The sequence below is a fragment of the Chanodichthys erythropterus genome, chromosome 20, assembly GCF_024489055.1.
Source record: "Chanodichthys erythropterus isolate Z2021 chromosome 20, ASM2448905v1, whole genome shotgun sequence".
Taxonomy (NCBI): Eukaryota; Metazoa; Chordata; class Actinopteri; order Cypriniformes; family Xenocyprididae; genus Chanodichthys; species Chanodichthys erythropterus.
In genome coordinates, this window is record NC_090240.1 from 27,758,743 (window position 1) to 27,772,190 (window position 13,448).

General features: G+C 37.8%; 1 protein-coding gene across 1 annotated transcript in view; it reads left to right on the forward strand.

Moving 5' to 3' along the window:
- tafa1a (TAFA chemokine like family member 1a) overlaps window positions 1-13,169 on the forward strand; it is a 57,440-nt gene extending 44,271 nt beyond the window's left edge. The window contains exons 2-4 of the mRNA XM_067371906.1: window positions 1,909-2,049; window positions 12,459-12,583; window positions 13,143-13,169. Coding sequence (XP_067228007.1) covers window positions 1,909-2,049; window positions 12,459-12,583; window positions 13,143-13,169 — 293 coding nt within the window. The remainder of the gene's footprint in view (window positions 1-1,908; window positions 2,050-12,458; window positions 12,584-13,142) is intronic.
- The last annotated feature ends 279 nt before the right edge of the window (window positions 13,170-13,448 follow it).

The following is a 13,448-nucleotide window of genomic DNA, read 5'->3' on the forward strand; positions in this document are numbered from 1 at the left end:
TCTAGAACTTGGATATACCTTTCAGCATTGATGGTGCCTTTCCAGATGTGTAAGCTGCCCATGCCATACACACTCATGCAACCCCATACCATCAGAGTTGCAGGCTTCTGAACTGAGCATTGATAACAACTTGGGTTGTCCTTATCATCTTTTGCCTGGATAACATGGCATCTCAGTTTTCCAAAAAGAACTTCAAATTTGAATTCGTCTGACCACAGAACAGTTTTCCACTTTGCCACAGTCCATTCTAAGTGAGCCTTGGCCCAGAGAAAACGCTTGCGCTTCTGGATCATGTTTAGATATGGCTTCTTTTTTGACCTATAGAGTTTTAGCCGGCAACAGCGAATGGCACGGTGGATTGTGTTCACTGGCAATGTTTTCTGGAAGTATTCCTGAGCCCATGTTGTGATTTCCATTACAGTAGCATTCCTGTATGTGATGCAGTGCCGTCTAAGGGCCCGAAGATCACGGGCATCCAGTATGGTTTTCCGGCCTTGACCCTTACGCACAGAGATTGTTCCAGATTCTCTGAATCTTTGGATGATATTATGCACTGTAGATGATGATAACTTCAAACTCTTTGCAATTTTTCTCTGAGAAACTCCTTTCTGATATTGCTCCACTATTTTTCGCCGCAGCATTGGGGGAATTGGTGATCCTCTGCCCATCTTGACTTCTGAAAGACACTGCCACTCTGAGAGGCTCTTTTTATACCCAATCATGTTGCCAATTAACCTAATAAGTTGCAAATTGGTCCTCCAGCTGTTCCTTATATGTACATTTAACTTTTTCGGCCTCTTGGAATGTGTAGCTCTCATGAAATCCAAAATGAGCCAATATTTGGCATGACATTTCAAAATGTCTCACTTTCAACATATGATATGTTATCTATATTCTGTTGTGAATAAAATATAAGTTTATGAGATTTGTAAATTATTGCATTCCTTTTTTATTCAGAATTTGTACAGTGTCACAACTTTTTTGGAATCAGGTTTGTACTCTTATAAAAGCATCAGCCATTGAGAACCTTTCTTTTTACCTTCGTCTTGAACCTACAGAACTTTTTCTCTTCTCTCAGAGTCGCATTATTGGCATGATTATTGAGTGTACTGCTTAAAAATAGACAGAAAATAAACAAAGAAAGAAATATAGGAAATGAAGGAGAGAGCAAAAGAAAGGAAAATTAAAGGGACAAGGAAAAAATAAAGTAAATAAAGCAATATTTGATAGGGGGAAACTAAGACTACAAGGTTATTTATGAAAGAAAGAAAGAATGTTATGTGAATAAATAATATAGATAAAAAGCAGAAAGTCGACAGAGATCCAAAAATAAGCAAAATATTTAATATAAGACTCACACGAGTTACGTTTCAAACTTTTTATTAATATTCTTTTGTCGAGCACCCATCTTTGAGCATATTTTTGCCAGTGATGTGCATGCTTTTGTCCTGATTTTGCTTAATAAATAAATATAGGAAATGAAAGGGAAAATTAAAAATGGACAAGGAAAAATAATAAAAAGGGAACATGAAAGGGAAAAATAAGCTGAAAAGAAAAAGAAAGATAAAGAAAGAAAAATAAACAAAAGAGTTAATATTGGAAAAATATAGGGTAAAAAAGAAATAAGAAAAAAAATAAGATTACAATTTACATCTAAAATATGGTATATACCTGTACAAACTGTGTCTCATCTCTCATATATATCTCTTTTTTTTCTCCTCCACTTCTAAAGCACCTCATCCTCCCTAAGGAGTGTCTGCGGTGTCTACATTGAAATACATGATGAATTATGTGGCAATATAATGGGACCATGAAAGATGACATGCATGAGATAATGATTGTAAATGTAGATCCATGTGGCGAGTCAGGAGTTTTTGTTTGTTTACTAATGGCTTTGTCTTTCGACAGAAGGAGGGACATGCGAGGTGATTGCGGCCCACAGGTGCTGTAACAAAAACAAGATAGAAGAGAGATCTCAGACGGTGAAGTGTTCCTGTTTACCAGGAAAAGTAGCAGGAACCACCAGGAATAAACCCTCCTGTGTTGACGGTAGGTTAAGAGACATGGCATATGTCAACTTAAGTCTTAATTGCATGTAGCTTCCTTTGTGTTATGTTAAATGACATATACCAGATTCTCGACTGTATCTCAGTGCAGCTGTGCAGTGATTGAACAGCTGTGCTTTAACGCACTCTGTGCAGCTGTGTAAAGCTGCAAGGTTCTCCAAAAAGACTGTGCAGCTTTTTTAAGGTGTGGTATGTTTGAAGAAACTCTGTTCAGGGTCGCTCTTGCAGTGTCCCTGCCCTAGAAAAGCTCAGATCCTCAGGGCTTTTCATTATTAATGCTCTGTCCTTATGACAAACGAGCTGCTGTAAACTAACACTTCTGGGAGAACATCTCACTCGCAACGCACCACAAGATAATCAAAGAACATTAACTTTGACTGCATCTCGCGGAGGAGCATCCAACCTTTTCCCCAAGTAAAGCTCATTAGGATGTTCTTTTCTCAAAGATGACGTCTGTCTTTTTTGGATGTTAAACCACTTAAATGCCCAGCTTAAAGGGATAGTTCACAAAAACATCAATTCTGTTATCATTTACTCACCGTTGTGTCGTTCCAAACCCCGGTGACTTACTTTCTTCCATTCAGGAGATGTTAGAATGGCTGCCTCACTCACCATTCACTGCCATTTTAAGGAAAAAAGATGAACTGAAAGTCAATGGTTGGTGCCTGAGGCTGCCATTGTTTAAGGCTGATTTCTTTAAATGGTAAGGGCTAAATCAAGGGTTAGCATCATGATCTTTTGCATGTCAAGACATTTATATATATGGATAAATTAATCCAACAGGAACATACACTCAATGGCCACACCTTGCTTGTACCCTTTTGCCTTCAGAACTGTCTTAATTCTTTGTAGCTGAGAGAGCCGCTCTTCTGTTTTGTGTGTGATTTCGCTTTTGGTAACTTACTAGGACAGAGATGTGAGCTGTGCGTCATCTCAAGGTGTTAGATCAGTCACTGTTCTCCACCATGTCAGTTTTGTGTTTCTTTTCAAATGCCGTGTCATGCGCGAGATGTGGCAAAGGAAGTTGCGCGTGTGCAGCGGTTAAAGACTCCGGCTAGCGCGTGTTTACATGCTGCTGTTGGTTAATGAAGTTTTGATGGATGAACTCGCGGTTCAGTTAGTCTTTTGTCATGTAAAAAGTGATAATACTTTTCAGATTTATGGACGTCGCCATCTTTAATATTACGTTGATCACTGTCGTCATGGTTATGCTCAGTGCCCAAGGAAGTCGACCGGAAGTTAAAGTCGGCCGGGTGCCGCCATCTTGTAGCAGAACTTCACTTGCGTTAGCATCCCCATTGACTCCCATTCATTTTGGCGTCACTTTGACAGTGAATAACTTTACATCTGAGGCGTTTAAAGACTCCATTTGTCCATTATTTATTTCCAAAGATACACGACAATGTATAAAGGGCTCCATTACCTTCTATGTTACATTATGGCCCCGTAGAAAGTTTTTGTAAAAATAAGCTAACGATTGCGTCATAACCACTCGACTCTCTGTCGCACAGTAGAGAAATTACCGTACAGACAGGAGGAGAAGCTCGCAGGCATTCGGGGAGATTATCTTAATATGGCGTACTGGCGTTATATTTTAAAATACTATACAAAATAATTAATCAGAATACTTACTCCTGCTCACTCACGCCAAAGAACTTCCCGCTCAAGCTCGCCGTCTCTGCAAGATTAACGATGGCAGTTTGCACGCACAGCTACTAGAAGATTTACATCTGTCAGACAGATTGCGGACGTCATCAAGCTTAGTGTGAGTCTGCGCGTCAGAAAGGGAAGTGCTAAAAATCGCTAAAAATGGGCTTCACTTGACTCAATGGACTATATGCACGGAGCGTTCTTTAGAACTTCCGCATTAATATAAGCCAGCTCGAAAACTTCCGGTGAGATGTCATTTGCTGGTGTGTTGAGCATCGGTAGTGTAATACTTAGTTTATAATCAGAATATAGTCACTTAAATAGTGTGGCACAGCATTAATTTAGTTATTCAAACGCAAGACAGCATAAAAAATAAATAAATAAAGACGTACCTCAATGTTCCTCCTCGGCTAAATTCAATTCGACCATTAGTTTTCACACTTTTATGTGGAAAAAAAGCTTCAAAAATTAAATATTTATTGTGCACTTTAGTTAGATTAATTGAATAAATGTGTGTTTTCACAAGTGTGCTGAAATCATTGATCTTGCACTGCACTGACTGTCAGCTGCTGTGATTACAAAGGGAGAGCCCGGTGCTCGCTTTCTGTGTAATTCACAATAAAAGTTATTGTTTTTCATAAGGTTTTGTGAGTATTTCATACTTCACATTGACAAAATGTATTTTAAACCTAGTTATTTTATAATGTTTAATATTTAGTCAAAAACGAAGTGAAAAACGTTTAGAGGAAATGGCTGATATGTGCGCAAATAAATGCTACTTTGCCGCCATCTGGTGGTTAAAATGCTAATTACTGTCTTTTTTTATTTTTAGATAAGTGTTTTCTATCAAATGTTAAATTTCCTATATTTTTAAACGTTCGGTTATACAACGGGGACAATCTCAGAAGGATGAACAAATAATGTTTGTGGTCATCACATTAAAAATAACATTTGAAGTGCTGGAGAATAATGTGTGTGCGTGCCTAATTACAGACACGGCATTTTTAAACAGTCCCAATAGCTTCGTCTTTATTGCAATCAATAAAACTGGTTTATTGGCAAATTAGGTAAATGTGATAACTACATTAAAATATAAATACAACATTAAAAAGTCAACAATAGATGGTTTTGTGTCGATGTACAACGACTACAGAATGAACAGCTAACAGCTCACCGGAAGTGCTCGAGCTGGCTTAACGACAACCAGGAAGTAACCCGTGCATATAGTCCATTGAGTTCCAATGGGGTCGCTGTGTCCATTTCTTTTACTGTCTATGGTTATGCTGTGTTCACACCAAACGCGAATAGAGCGTCAAATTCGCGTCTACCGCGTCTAGTTTGCCGCTTGAACATTTTGAATGCATTCGCGCGTCTAGAGCGAAATAGACGCGCGTACAAAACAAGCGTTTGAAGTGAAATTGACGCGCGTCCGAGGCGAGTGGGAGGGGCAAGTGCTAGGCGGTTGTCTGTTTGCAAGATGGCTGATGTTGATCATGCGTTCATCGAGAGAGCTACCACTTTGTATTTGCTCTGGAGAGCAGAACAGCGGCGTAGGAGTCAGCGTCGCGGGAAGGCCGCGGGTCGATAAACGTGTACGTGATTTAAAAGTGAAATGTGTATTTACAACTTACCAGGTAGCCCAGTCTCCTCACCGACACTCTTCCAAGCGAGGTCCTTTTTATTCCTGTCTGAAGTATGAACTTGTGTCATAAATCTGTGGGTGACTGCTCACTGATAATATCAGTCGTTCCTCCATTTTGAATGAGTGACTCCGGGCGGGCCTGCCGCCACAGCAGCAAGCAGGCTCCTGATTGGTTAACGCGGCGCGAATTTACGCCAAAGTTCAAATTTTTCAACTCGGGCGTCAGACGCGAATTTGCGTCAAACGCTAAATGCACAAAAAGCACCATTCGCGCGAAACGCTCAATTCGCGTCATTCGCGCGAACTAGACGCGCGAATGAGGCGAATTCGCGTCTTCCGCGCCGCGCTAAACGCCTCATTCGCGCCGCGAGACCTCCAGACGCGCGTAAACGCGTCTGTACATTGACTTAACATTGAAATCATTCGCGCCAGACGCTCTATTCGCGTTTGGTGTGAACACAGCATTACAAGTAAGACAATACGGCTTGACACTCGCTGCACGTTCATACAGACAGACAGTGTTCCAAATGCTACTGTAAATTGCTGTGTAAACGAGACATTTCAAGACTCACACCTGTTTAGTAAATGCCGTTGTCAATCCCAAAAAATGACTGTGTGAACGTGGCTCAGCAAGGTGCTGGAAACATACTTTAGAGATTTTGGTCCATATTGTCATGATAGCATCACACAGTTGCTGCAGATTTGTAGGCTGCACATCCATGATGTGAATCTTCCGTCCCGCCACATCCTAAAGGGCCTCTATTGGATTGAGATCTGGAGACAGTGAAGGTCATAGTAACCAGTGTTTAGAAACCAGTTTGAGATGATTTGAGCTTTTGTGAAATGGCGTGTTATCCTGCTGGACATAGACATCTGAAGATGGGTACACTGTGGTCATAAAGAGATGGACATGATCAGCAACAAAACTCAGGTAGGATGTGGAGTTTAACAATACTCAATTGGTACTAAGGAGCCCAAAGTGTGCCAAGAAAATATTTCCCACTCCTCTACACCACCAGCAGCAGCCTGAACTATTGAATGCAGGATGGGCCTATGATGTAGCGTCTGGAGCGATCAAACACACAATTGTAAAAAGCCACAAAAATCATACATTCGGTCCATAAAAATGGAATCCATGCCAGTAATTCATTGACAAGTCTAAAATGAATGAACATGCATTTCCCCAGTACATTTTGTGTATTATTACTGTTTGTATATTGTTTTTTGTATATTGTATAGTGTTATGCATGTCTGATAACAGAACCGTTAGATAATGTAGCCATCTTGGTGGTGTTTCATATCAAATTATCCATTTACTGACTCACACTTTGGTGGACATTACCATCTCATAGAATACATTGTATGTTTGTTATATTTATCAGAGTATAAATCGACACAAACTACTAGCTTACTCCCCTCATGCAAATGAGTTTCAAACAAAGAAACTCTCCTCGACCACAACAGTGTCAAATTAACAGCTCAAGTTTGTCGTAATTTACATCATTCAATGTTGAAGATCCTATTACTAGTATTAAAGGAACACTCTACTTTTTTTGAAAATAGGCTTATTTTCCAACTCCCCTAGAGTTAAACAGTTGAGTTTTATCGTTTTCGAATCCATTCAGCCGGTACCACTTTTAGCATAGCTTAGCATAGTTCATTGAATCTGATTAGACCGTTAGCGTCTCACTCAAAAATGACCAAAGAGTTTCAATATTTTTCCTATTTAAAACTCTTCTGTAGTTACATTGTGTACTAAGACCGACAGAAAATGCAAAGTTGTGATTTTCTAGGCCGATAGGGCTAGGAACTATACTCTCATTCTGGCCCTGGTAAATGTATATTTACAACATATTTAGCCTAATCTTCATCTGAAACTATAGCTGTTGTGTTTAGGATTCTGTATTAGATATTTTATAATAAATAGCATCTGGGTGGGGAAAGACTCAACAGACTTTGTGAAAAACACATGAAAGTTAACAGAATTTGCCCACAAGACAGCAGCATCAGTAAAAACAGAAATATTTTTCATCGTTTCAGGCTGCAATGTGTTGTCTGTTCTGTAGAGGACTAGTAAAATCCGGAGGCAGAGGCGTGTGTTTGAAAGTGACTTTTTTTTCTGATATTTGTGTTTTTTTTATGTGTTTGTTATTTTGCCAAAAATACACAAGGATGGTCTGCACTCTGAAAAAATCTTGATTTATTTAAAGCAACAGGGGAAATATTCAGATGTTTGGTCCAAGGTTACTTTTACTTATACTTGGAACTTCATGTTGTTGCTGTTTTACCTTAAAAAAAAAAAAAAGTTGCCAAGAAAGTAATTACAAGTCAATGACAGAAAGATTCTGGTAGCATCCACTACTTTTTGAAGAAAATCCCATATTAATTTATGTAGGTCTTGTAGCAGTAACATGAACTGATGTAATAATATTTTATATAAATATGTTGAAATAATCTTTATTTATATTTAGGTCCTGCGTCATTAGCTGTTTCCATCACCCTCTTATTATGCACATTTTGAAGTATTGCATCAGAAACTATGTAAACGGCATATATCGGAAAAAAATCCCTTAATTCGCAAAAAAGTTTTTACGCTCACTTGAGCTAGTTTTTGACTTGTGTGAAAAGGAGTTAATGTGAATAATGGGAGAGGCAAATGCATTTGCCGAATAAAACATTAAACCCACGTGACTAATCTGTTGTTTCCGCTGATGGTGTTTTATTTACTGTTGGTTACTAGGTTACCAATACCACCATCATGCTCGAACAACTTGATGGAAATGCACCTAATTGACCCTTCGCAAAGACCCGCCCCCCCTTAGTTACTGTTGCTTTGTCCAACAAGCCATGGCGCTATCACGCCACACAGAGTGAAAAATACATCACGGAGCAAAGAGGACACTGACAACATGTCGACAGACAAGACAAGTCCCAGCTTTCAAATTGCGGCATTTTTTTAAAGAAATTTAAACAATAAATACCGTTTTGTGGCTCTTTAATGTGTTGTGACAGATCGCTGTAGCGCCTCAGCTCAAGCAGCTCGTGAACCGATCATCTCTTCCTACTAGTTAATTTATAGCATCAAATAAACATGAATGAACATGAGAAGGAATGTTGTTTCAACCACGGAAATATGTCAGTACACACCATTTTTCAAGTTAAAGTCCACCGAGGTTAATCTAACTCTAACTCCTGACTGCTTTGTCGGACAAAATGGCGGATTCAGCATTATGATTGGTTAGATCGCTTGTCAATCAAACTCCCAGCAAAGGGTCAATTCGCATTTGTTTTTGTTTTTTGTTTGTTGGGTTTTTTTTGCAGACTTTGAAAAGATTCACTTCACGTTTGGATGGAAACCCAACTAGTAACATTATTATTAAATATTTTAATTTATTATGGTCTTGCTGCAGTAACATTTATCAAAGTAGAATATTTTAGTGGTAATTGTGATTTAAATGTTAAATTTTGTAGTCTATTCTTTCTGTCTGTAATTTATGGTTCCTAGCTAACCTGAGATGACACATTGACTGAGATGGTGGCCATTAAAACTGGTCCATGGTCTCGTTCTCTTATCATTCATATTGATATTCTAGGATATGAGGCTGAAGGCTATCTTTCTGTCAAAGGAGTACATGACATTGAAGGCTACATGTTATGTATGAGATGCTTTGTTTACTTTTTGGAGGATAAGAGACCTGGTAAAGTGAATTTTAATCAAAACATAGAGCCCTTGCCTGAGGTTGTTTTCCATTGATTTTATTATTGCTCTGTAGCCAGAACAGTGTTAAATTTGCCTCAGTCGTGCAGTGCTGTGACTATTGTACATGTGAGCAAAGTCTATAAAGCATGAGCATTTATTCACCCTTTTAGAATACCATGGAGAAAGTGTTGAGCACAGGCAAATGAAATTTTAAAGGCCTATTCGCAAAGAGACAACTATTGGTTGAGTGCTTTTGGGTTATTAATGAATGTGACTTACGTTCAATGTCATTATCACGGAAATGGAGTAAGTCACAAACTTTGAGTACTTGTTAGAATATTAATAACATATAAGTGCCTTATACATGCCTGATACTATATTTTCAAGTGTGGTGTTCAATGCAATGTGACAGCATTACAGTGGTGCCTTAATGCATTATATTCTAACATATTCATAGTGATGCAAAGATAAGATGTTCTCAAACCCCTCAGCACCTGCTTCCTTAATGGTCTCTACTCAGTCTCCATCTGGTAATTATCATAAATTTCTTCAAAGTGGGAAAAATTGATAGTTTTACAAGGATGCCTTTCTCTCAAGCAACTGAAATGATGTAAAACCTTCCACTGTAATGTCAGAAGATTGACCTTCATTATATACCTGGAATATGGACCTTTTTCCTATAAGACTACAAGGATATTTAAGTGAACGATTCATGAAGTGCCACTCTGTGAAATGGCTCTGCAACTACTGACCACAGACATCCATCCACTGAGGCTATTCGAGCACATTAGATTCAAGTCAATTTTATTTGTATAGCACTTTTCACAACATATTGTTTCACAGCAGTTTTATAGAAAATTGTACCTTAAAGCACCAATGAACAAGCCAAAGGCGACTGCGAAAAGTGCATAAAATGTTCAAGAGAGGTTTGGTACTGTGCCCAAACAAAATCTTACTGAAAGCTATTTTTTTGAGATATCAACCTAAAATTTGGAACACAGCCTGATTAGATTTATGGCTTCTATAGCAGTTTTAGAGTTCAACATATTTCATAAAATATATATTTTATATAAAATAATGTTCATAAATCATTTTCATAAACTTAAACCTCTATAACTTTTTTTTGTTTCACATTTTTGGTTAAACTTTTTTACTTCATCAATAATCTGCCAAGGGTCTTCTTTAAAATGAGATCAAACTTAAGTCTGTGCTCCTGCTCCCAAGCTTCAAATTTATGACAGTTTTTGGACCTATGGACCTATGTGCAACTTTTTTTTATTTGACGCACATTAAGAATTTATTCTTAATTTTAATTACATTATTATTATTATTAATTAAACCACTCATAAACATACCTGATCTCTAGACAAAAGAATTAATAACCTGTTGAAAGTATTATGCAATCATTTGCAATCATCTCTCCTTTCTTCCAAATGTTCTATATAGAACCCTGTTGAACCTTTTTATTAGAGATTTAAGAGATTTATTTATTTTACACTTTAATTTAAAGGGGTAATTCATGTATAACGTCTATTTGTCATCATTTTCTCTTGCTCATGTTATTCCAAACTTGTATGACTTTCTTTCTTCTGCAAAACACAAAAAGTTATATTTGTTAAACTTTTTGCTCTGCATTGACTTCCATTGTATGGTGTTATGTCTGGGGACATATTTTCTGTGTGTGTGTGTGTGTGTGTGTGTGTGTGTGTGTGTGTGTGTGTGTGTGTGTGTGTGTGTGTGTGTGTGTGTGTGTGTCTCTGTCTCTCCTCTTACTTGCCCTTAGATGACTCCGCCCTAATTGAACGTACCAGGACGTGCCTGCTGATTGGTCCGTTGAAGTCCTGTGTCTTTTGAAATACCAGACTCAAAGAGGCGGGGAGAGTGCTGTGAATTTGAGTCTCATAGTAAAATAGCATTGCATCTCATTCTGTTGTTAAGAAACCCATTGTATATAACTTTTATTGTCGACTTGTCGAGACCTTTATTTCTTCATGTTACCTGTTGTTTTCTTGTCTATGCTATTTAGCTACTTCTCTTTTTTTCCTTTTCTTTCCTTTTCCCCTTTTTTTGTGAGCTGGTGTGTGCGCCACTATTTTTGGTACTTTTTTGTAAATATTAATGTGACATTCACCTTAAAACTGTAGGAATTGGGTGCCAGTTTTCTTTATTTTAAATATCTTTTCTCCTGTTTTTGCTGTAGACAGGGAAGTCTGCTGTCATTTGTTTTTGTTTTTCTTTCACATAGGTTATTTAGAGTCCTTGGGTTTAGTTAGCGACCTGTTTTTTTTTAATTATTACTATTATTTTGGCACTGCCCAATCCTGAAGAGATTGTCTCGTTACTGTGTGACAAAATAGATCTACAGAAAAAAGAAAAAAACCCATACAGATTACAGCTTTCTTTATTTATGTTAACTTCCCTGACCCTAGGGTCATAGCATAAATTGGGGGCTCGTCCGGGATTTGGACCTATAGGACCTCTCGCACCTGAATCGAGAATCGTAGCCCTAGACCACCTCATCAGTCTTTGATTTGAATTGGCCATACGTGAGAGAAAGGTCAATGGATTATGGTCTGTATACACCACTACTAACACTTCAGCACTTTGAGGTTTATGTTTGAGGTAGTACTTTGCCTGTAGTAGTGAATACAGAACACAATCCACTGACCTTTCTCTCACATATGGCTAATTCAAATCAAAGACTGATGAGGTGCTCATTAACGATTCAGGGGTTTAACCTTGACTTACGATACAAGAAGGGTAGCGAAAACACTTGCAGTTGCTCTCTATCTTTTTCTCCTGTTTTTGTTGTTGACAGGGAAGACTGCTGTCATTTGTTTCTTTTTCTTTCACATAGGTTATTTAGAGTCCCTGGGTTTAGTTAGCGACCCATTTTATTTATTATTTTGGCACTGCCCAATCCTGAAGAGATTGCCATGTTACTGTGTAGTGAAACACACAGGCTCAGGGTAGCAACTGTTTCAGATTTCTTTATTTATGTTAACTTCCCTGACCCCTAGACCAGGGTCGTAACAATGGACACACAAAATATTTCTCAAAATATCTATGTTCTACAAAAGAAAAAAATATTATACAGGTTTGGAAAGACATGAGGGTGAGAGAGTGATGAAAGAATTTTCATTTTGGGGTAAAATATTAATTTATATAATAATTTAATTTAGATAATGCATAAATTGCTAATAGATTGCTAATAGTCTAAATATTTAAAATCTATCCTAAAACATTTGGAGTGATGCAGGCAGTAAAGCATCCTTAGACGTGAGCATGTAAATATTATTTGTCAGATGGTCAAGGAGCCGCGGAGGATGGAGATTGGAACCTTACCCTGTTGTAAGTCAGACGCAAGTAAGAGTCTAACCCAATTATGATCTGCTTGCAGCCTCTATAGTGATTGGAAAGTGGTGGTGTGAGATGGAGCCGTGTCTGGAGGGAGAGGAATGCAAGACTCTGCCAGATAACTCCGGCTGGATGTGCTACTCCGGAAACAAGATCAAAACCACCAGGGTGAGATTTAGAGCACCTGAAAGCATTTCTTGTTACTTTACATACATTACTCAAGCTACTGAACAATACATGACTCTTAGTGGTGCGGTGTATGATTGCATGATGTGATTGATTGTGAGTCTGTGTTGTGTTGTTGTTTTGTGCTTATTTCGCTGAAATATTTTATTAATAAAGAACACAATACAGAGCAATAAATAAACAACCCGCATACACCTGAATGGCTGCAGGCAGGTGTGGTGGACATGGGAAGTAATATAAAAATAGAAGACCTGCACACTGCTGTAGCTCACAAGAAATCCAGTATTTATTAAAATAACAGTGATTTGGTCATGTAACTTTGAAAATGACACACCGGCAAATAATTGTAACCAATCAGAGTGTTTCTTCAGGTAGCCAATAACAATATGGTCAATGGTAATTTCTTTAAAAGTTCTATGGAATACCATTTGGAATGTAAAGTGCCTCCTGGTGGGATTAATTAAGAAAAGAAGAAAAAAAAAAACACACTCAGTATCAATTTTTCCCTTATTTTCTTTTTCTTTTCTTTTTTTTTCTCCAGAATACCCACCCATACACATCGTTGTAGCAGATATAGTCACTGGAAAGCTCATAACGGAGGAACTTTACAAAGGTTTTTGATTTTATTCCTCCTTTTTCTTGTTGATGATTCAGTGAAGACATAAAATGACCAACAGAAAACTGACAAATTATGGATTTCAAAGGTGTAGGAACTATGGTAAATTTGTAAACAAATAATAAATTCTAATAATACCAATCACATTTGGTTGTTTTTTACAAATAATCTCTGCATGATATATTGTTTTCGTATTGCTCATCCATCTTTTATTTACTGTACTTTTTCAGG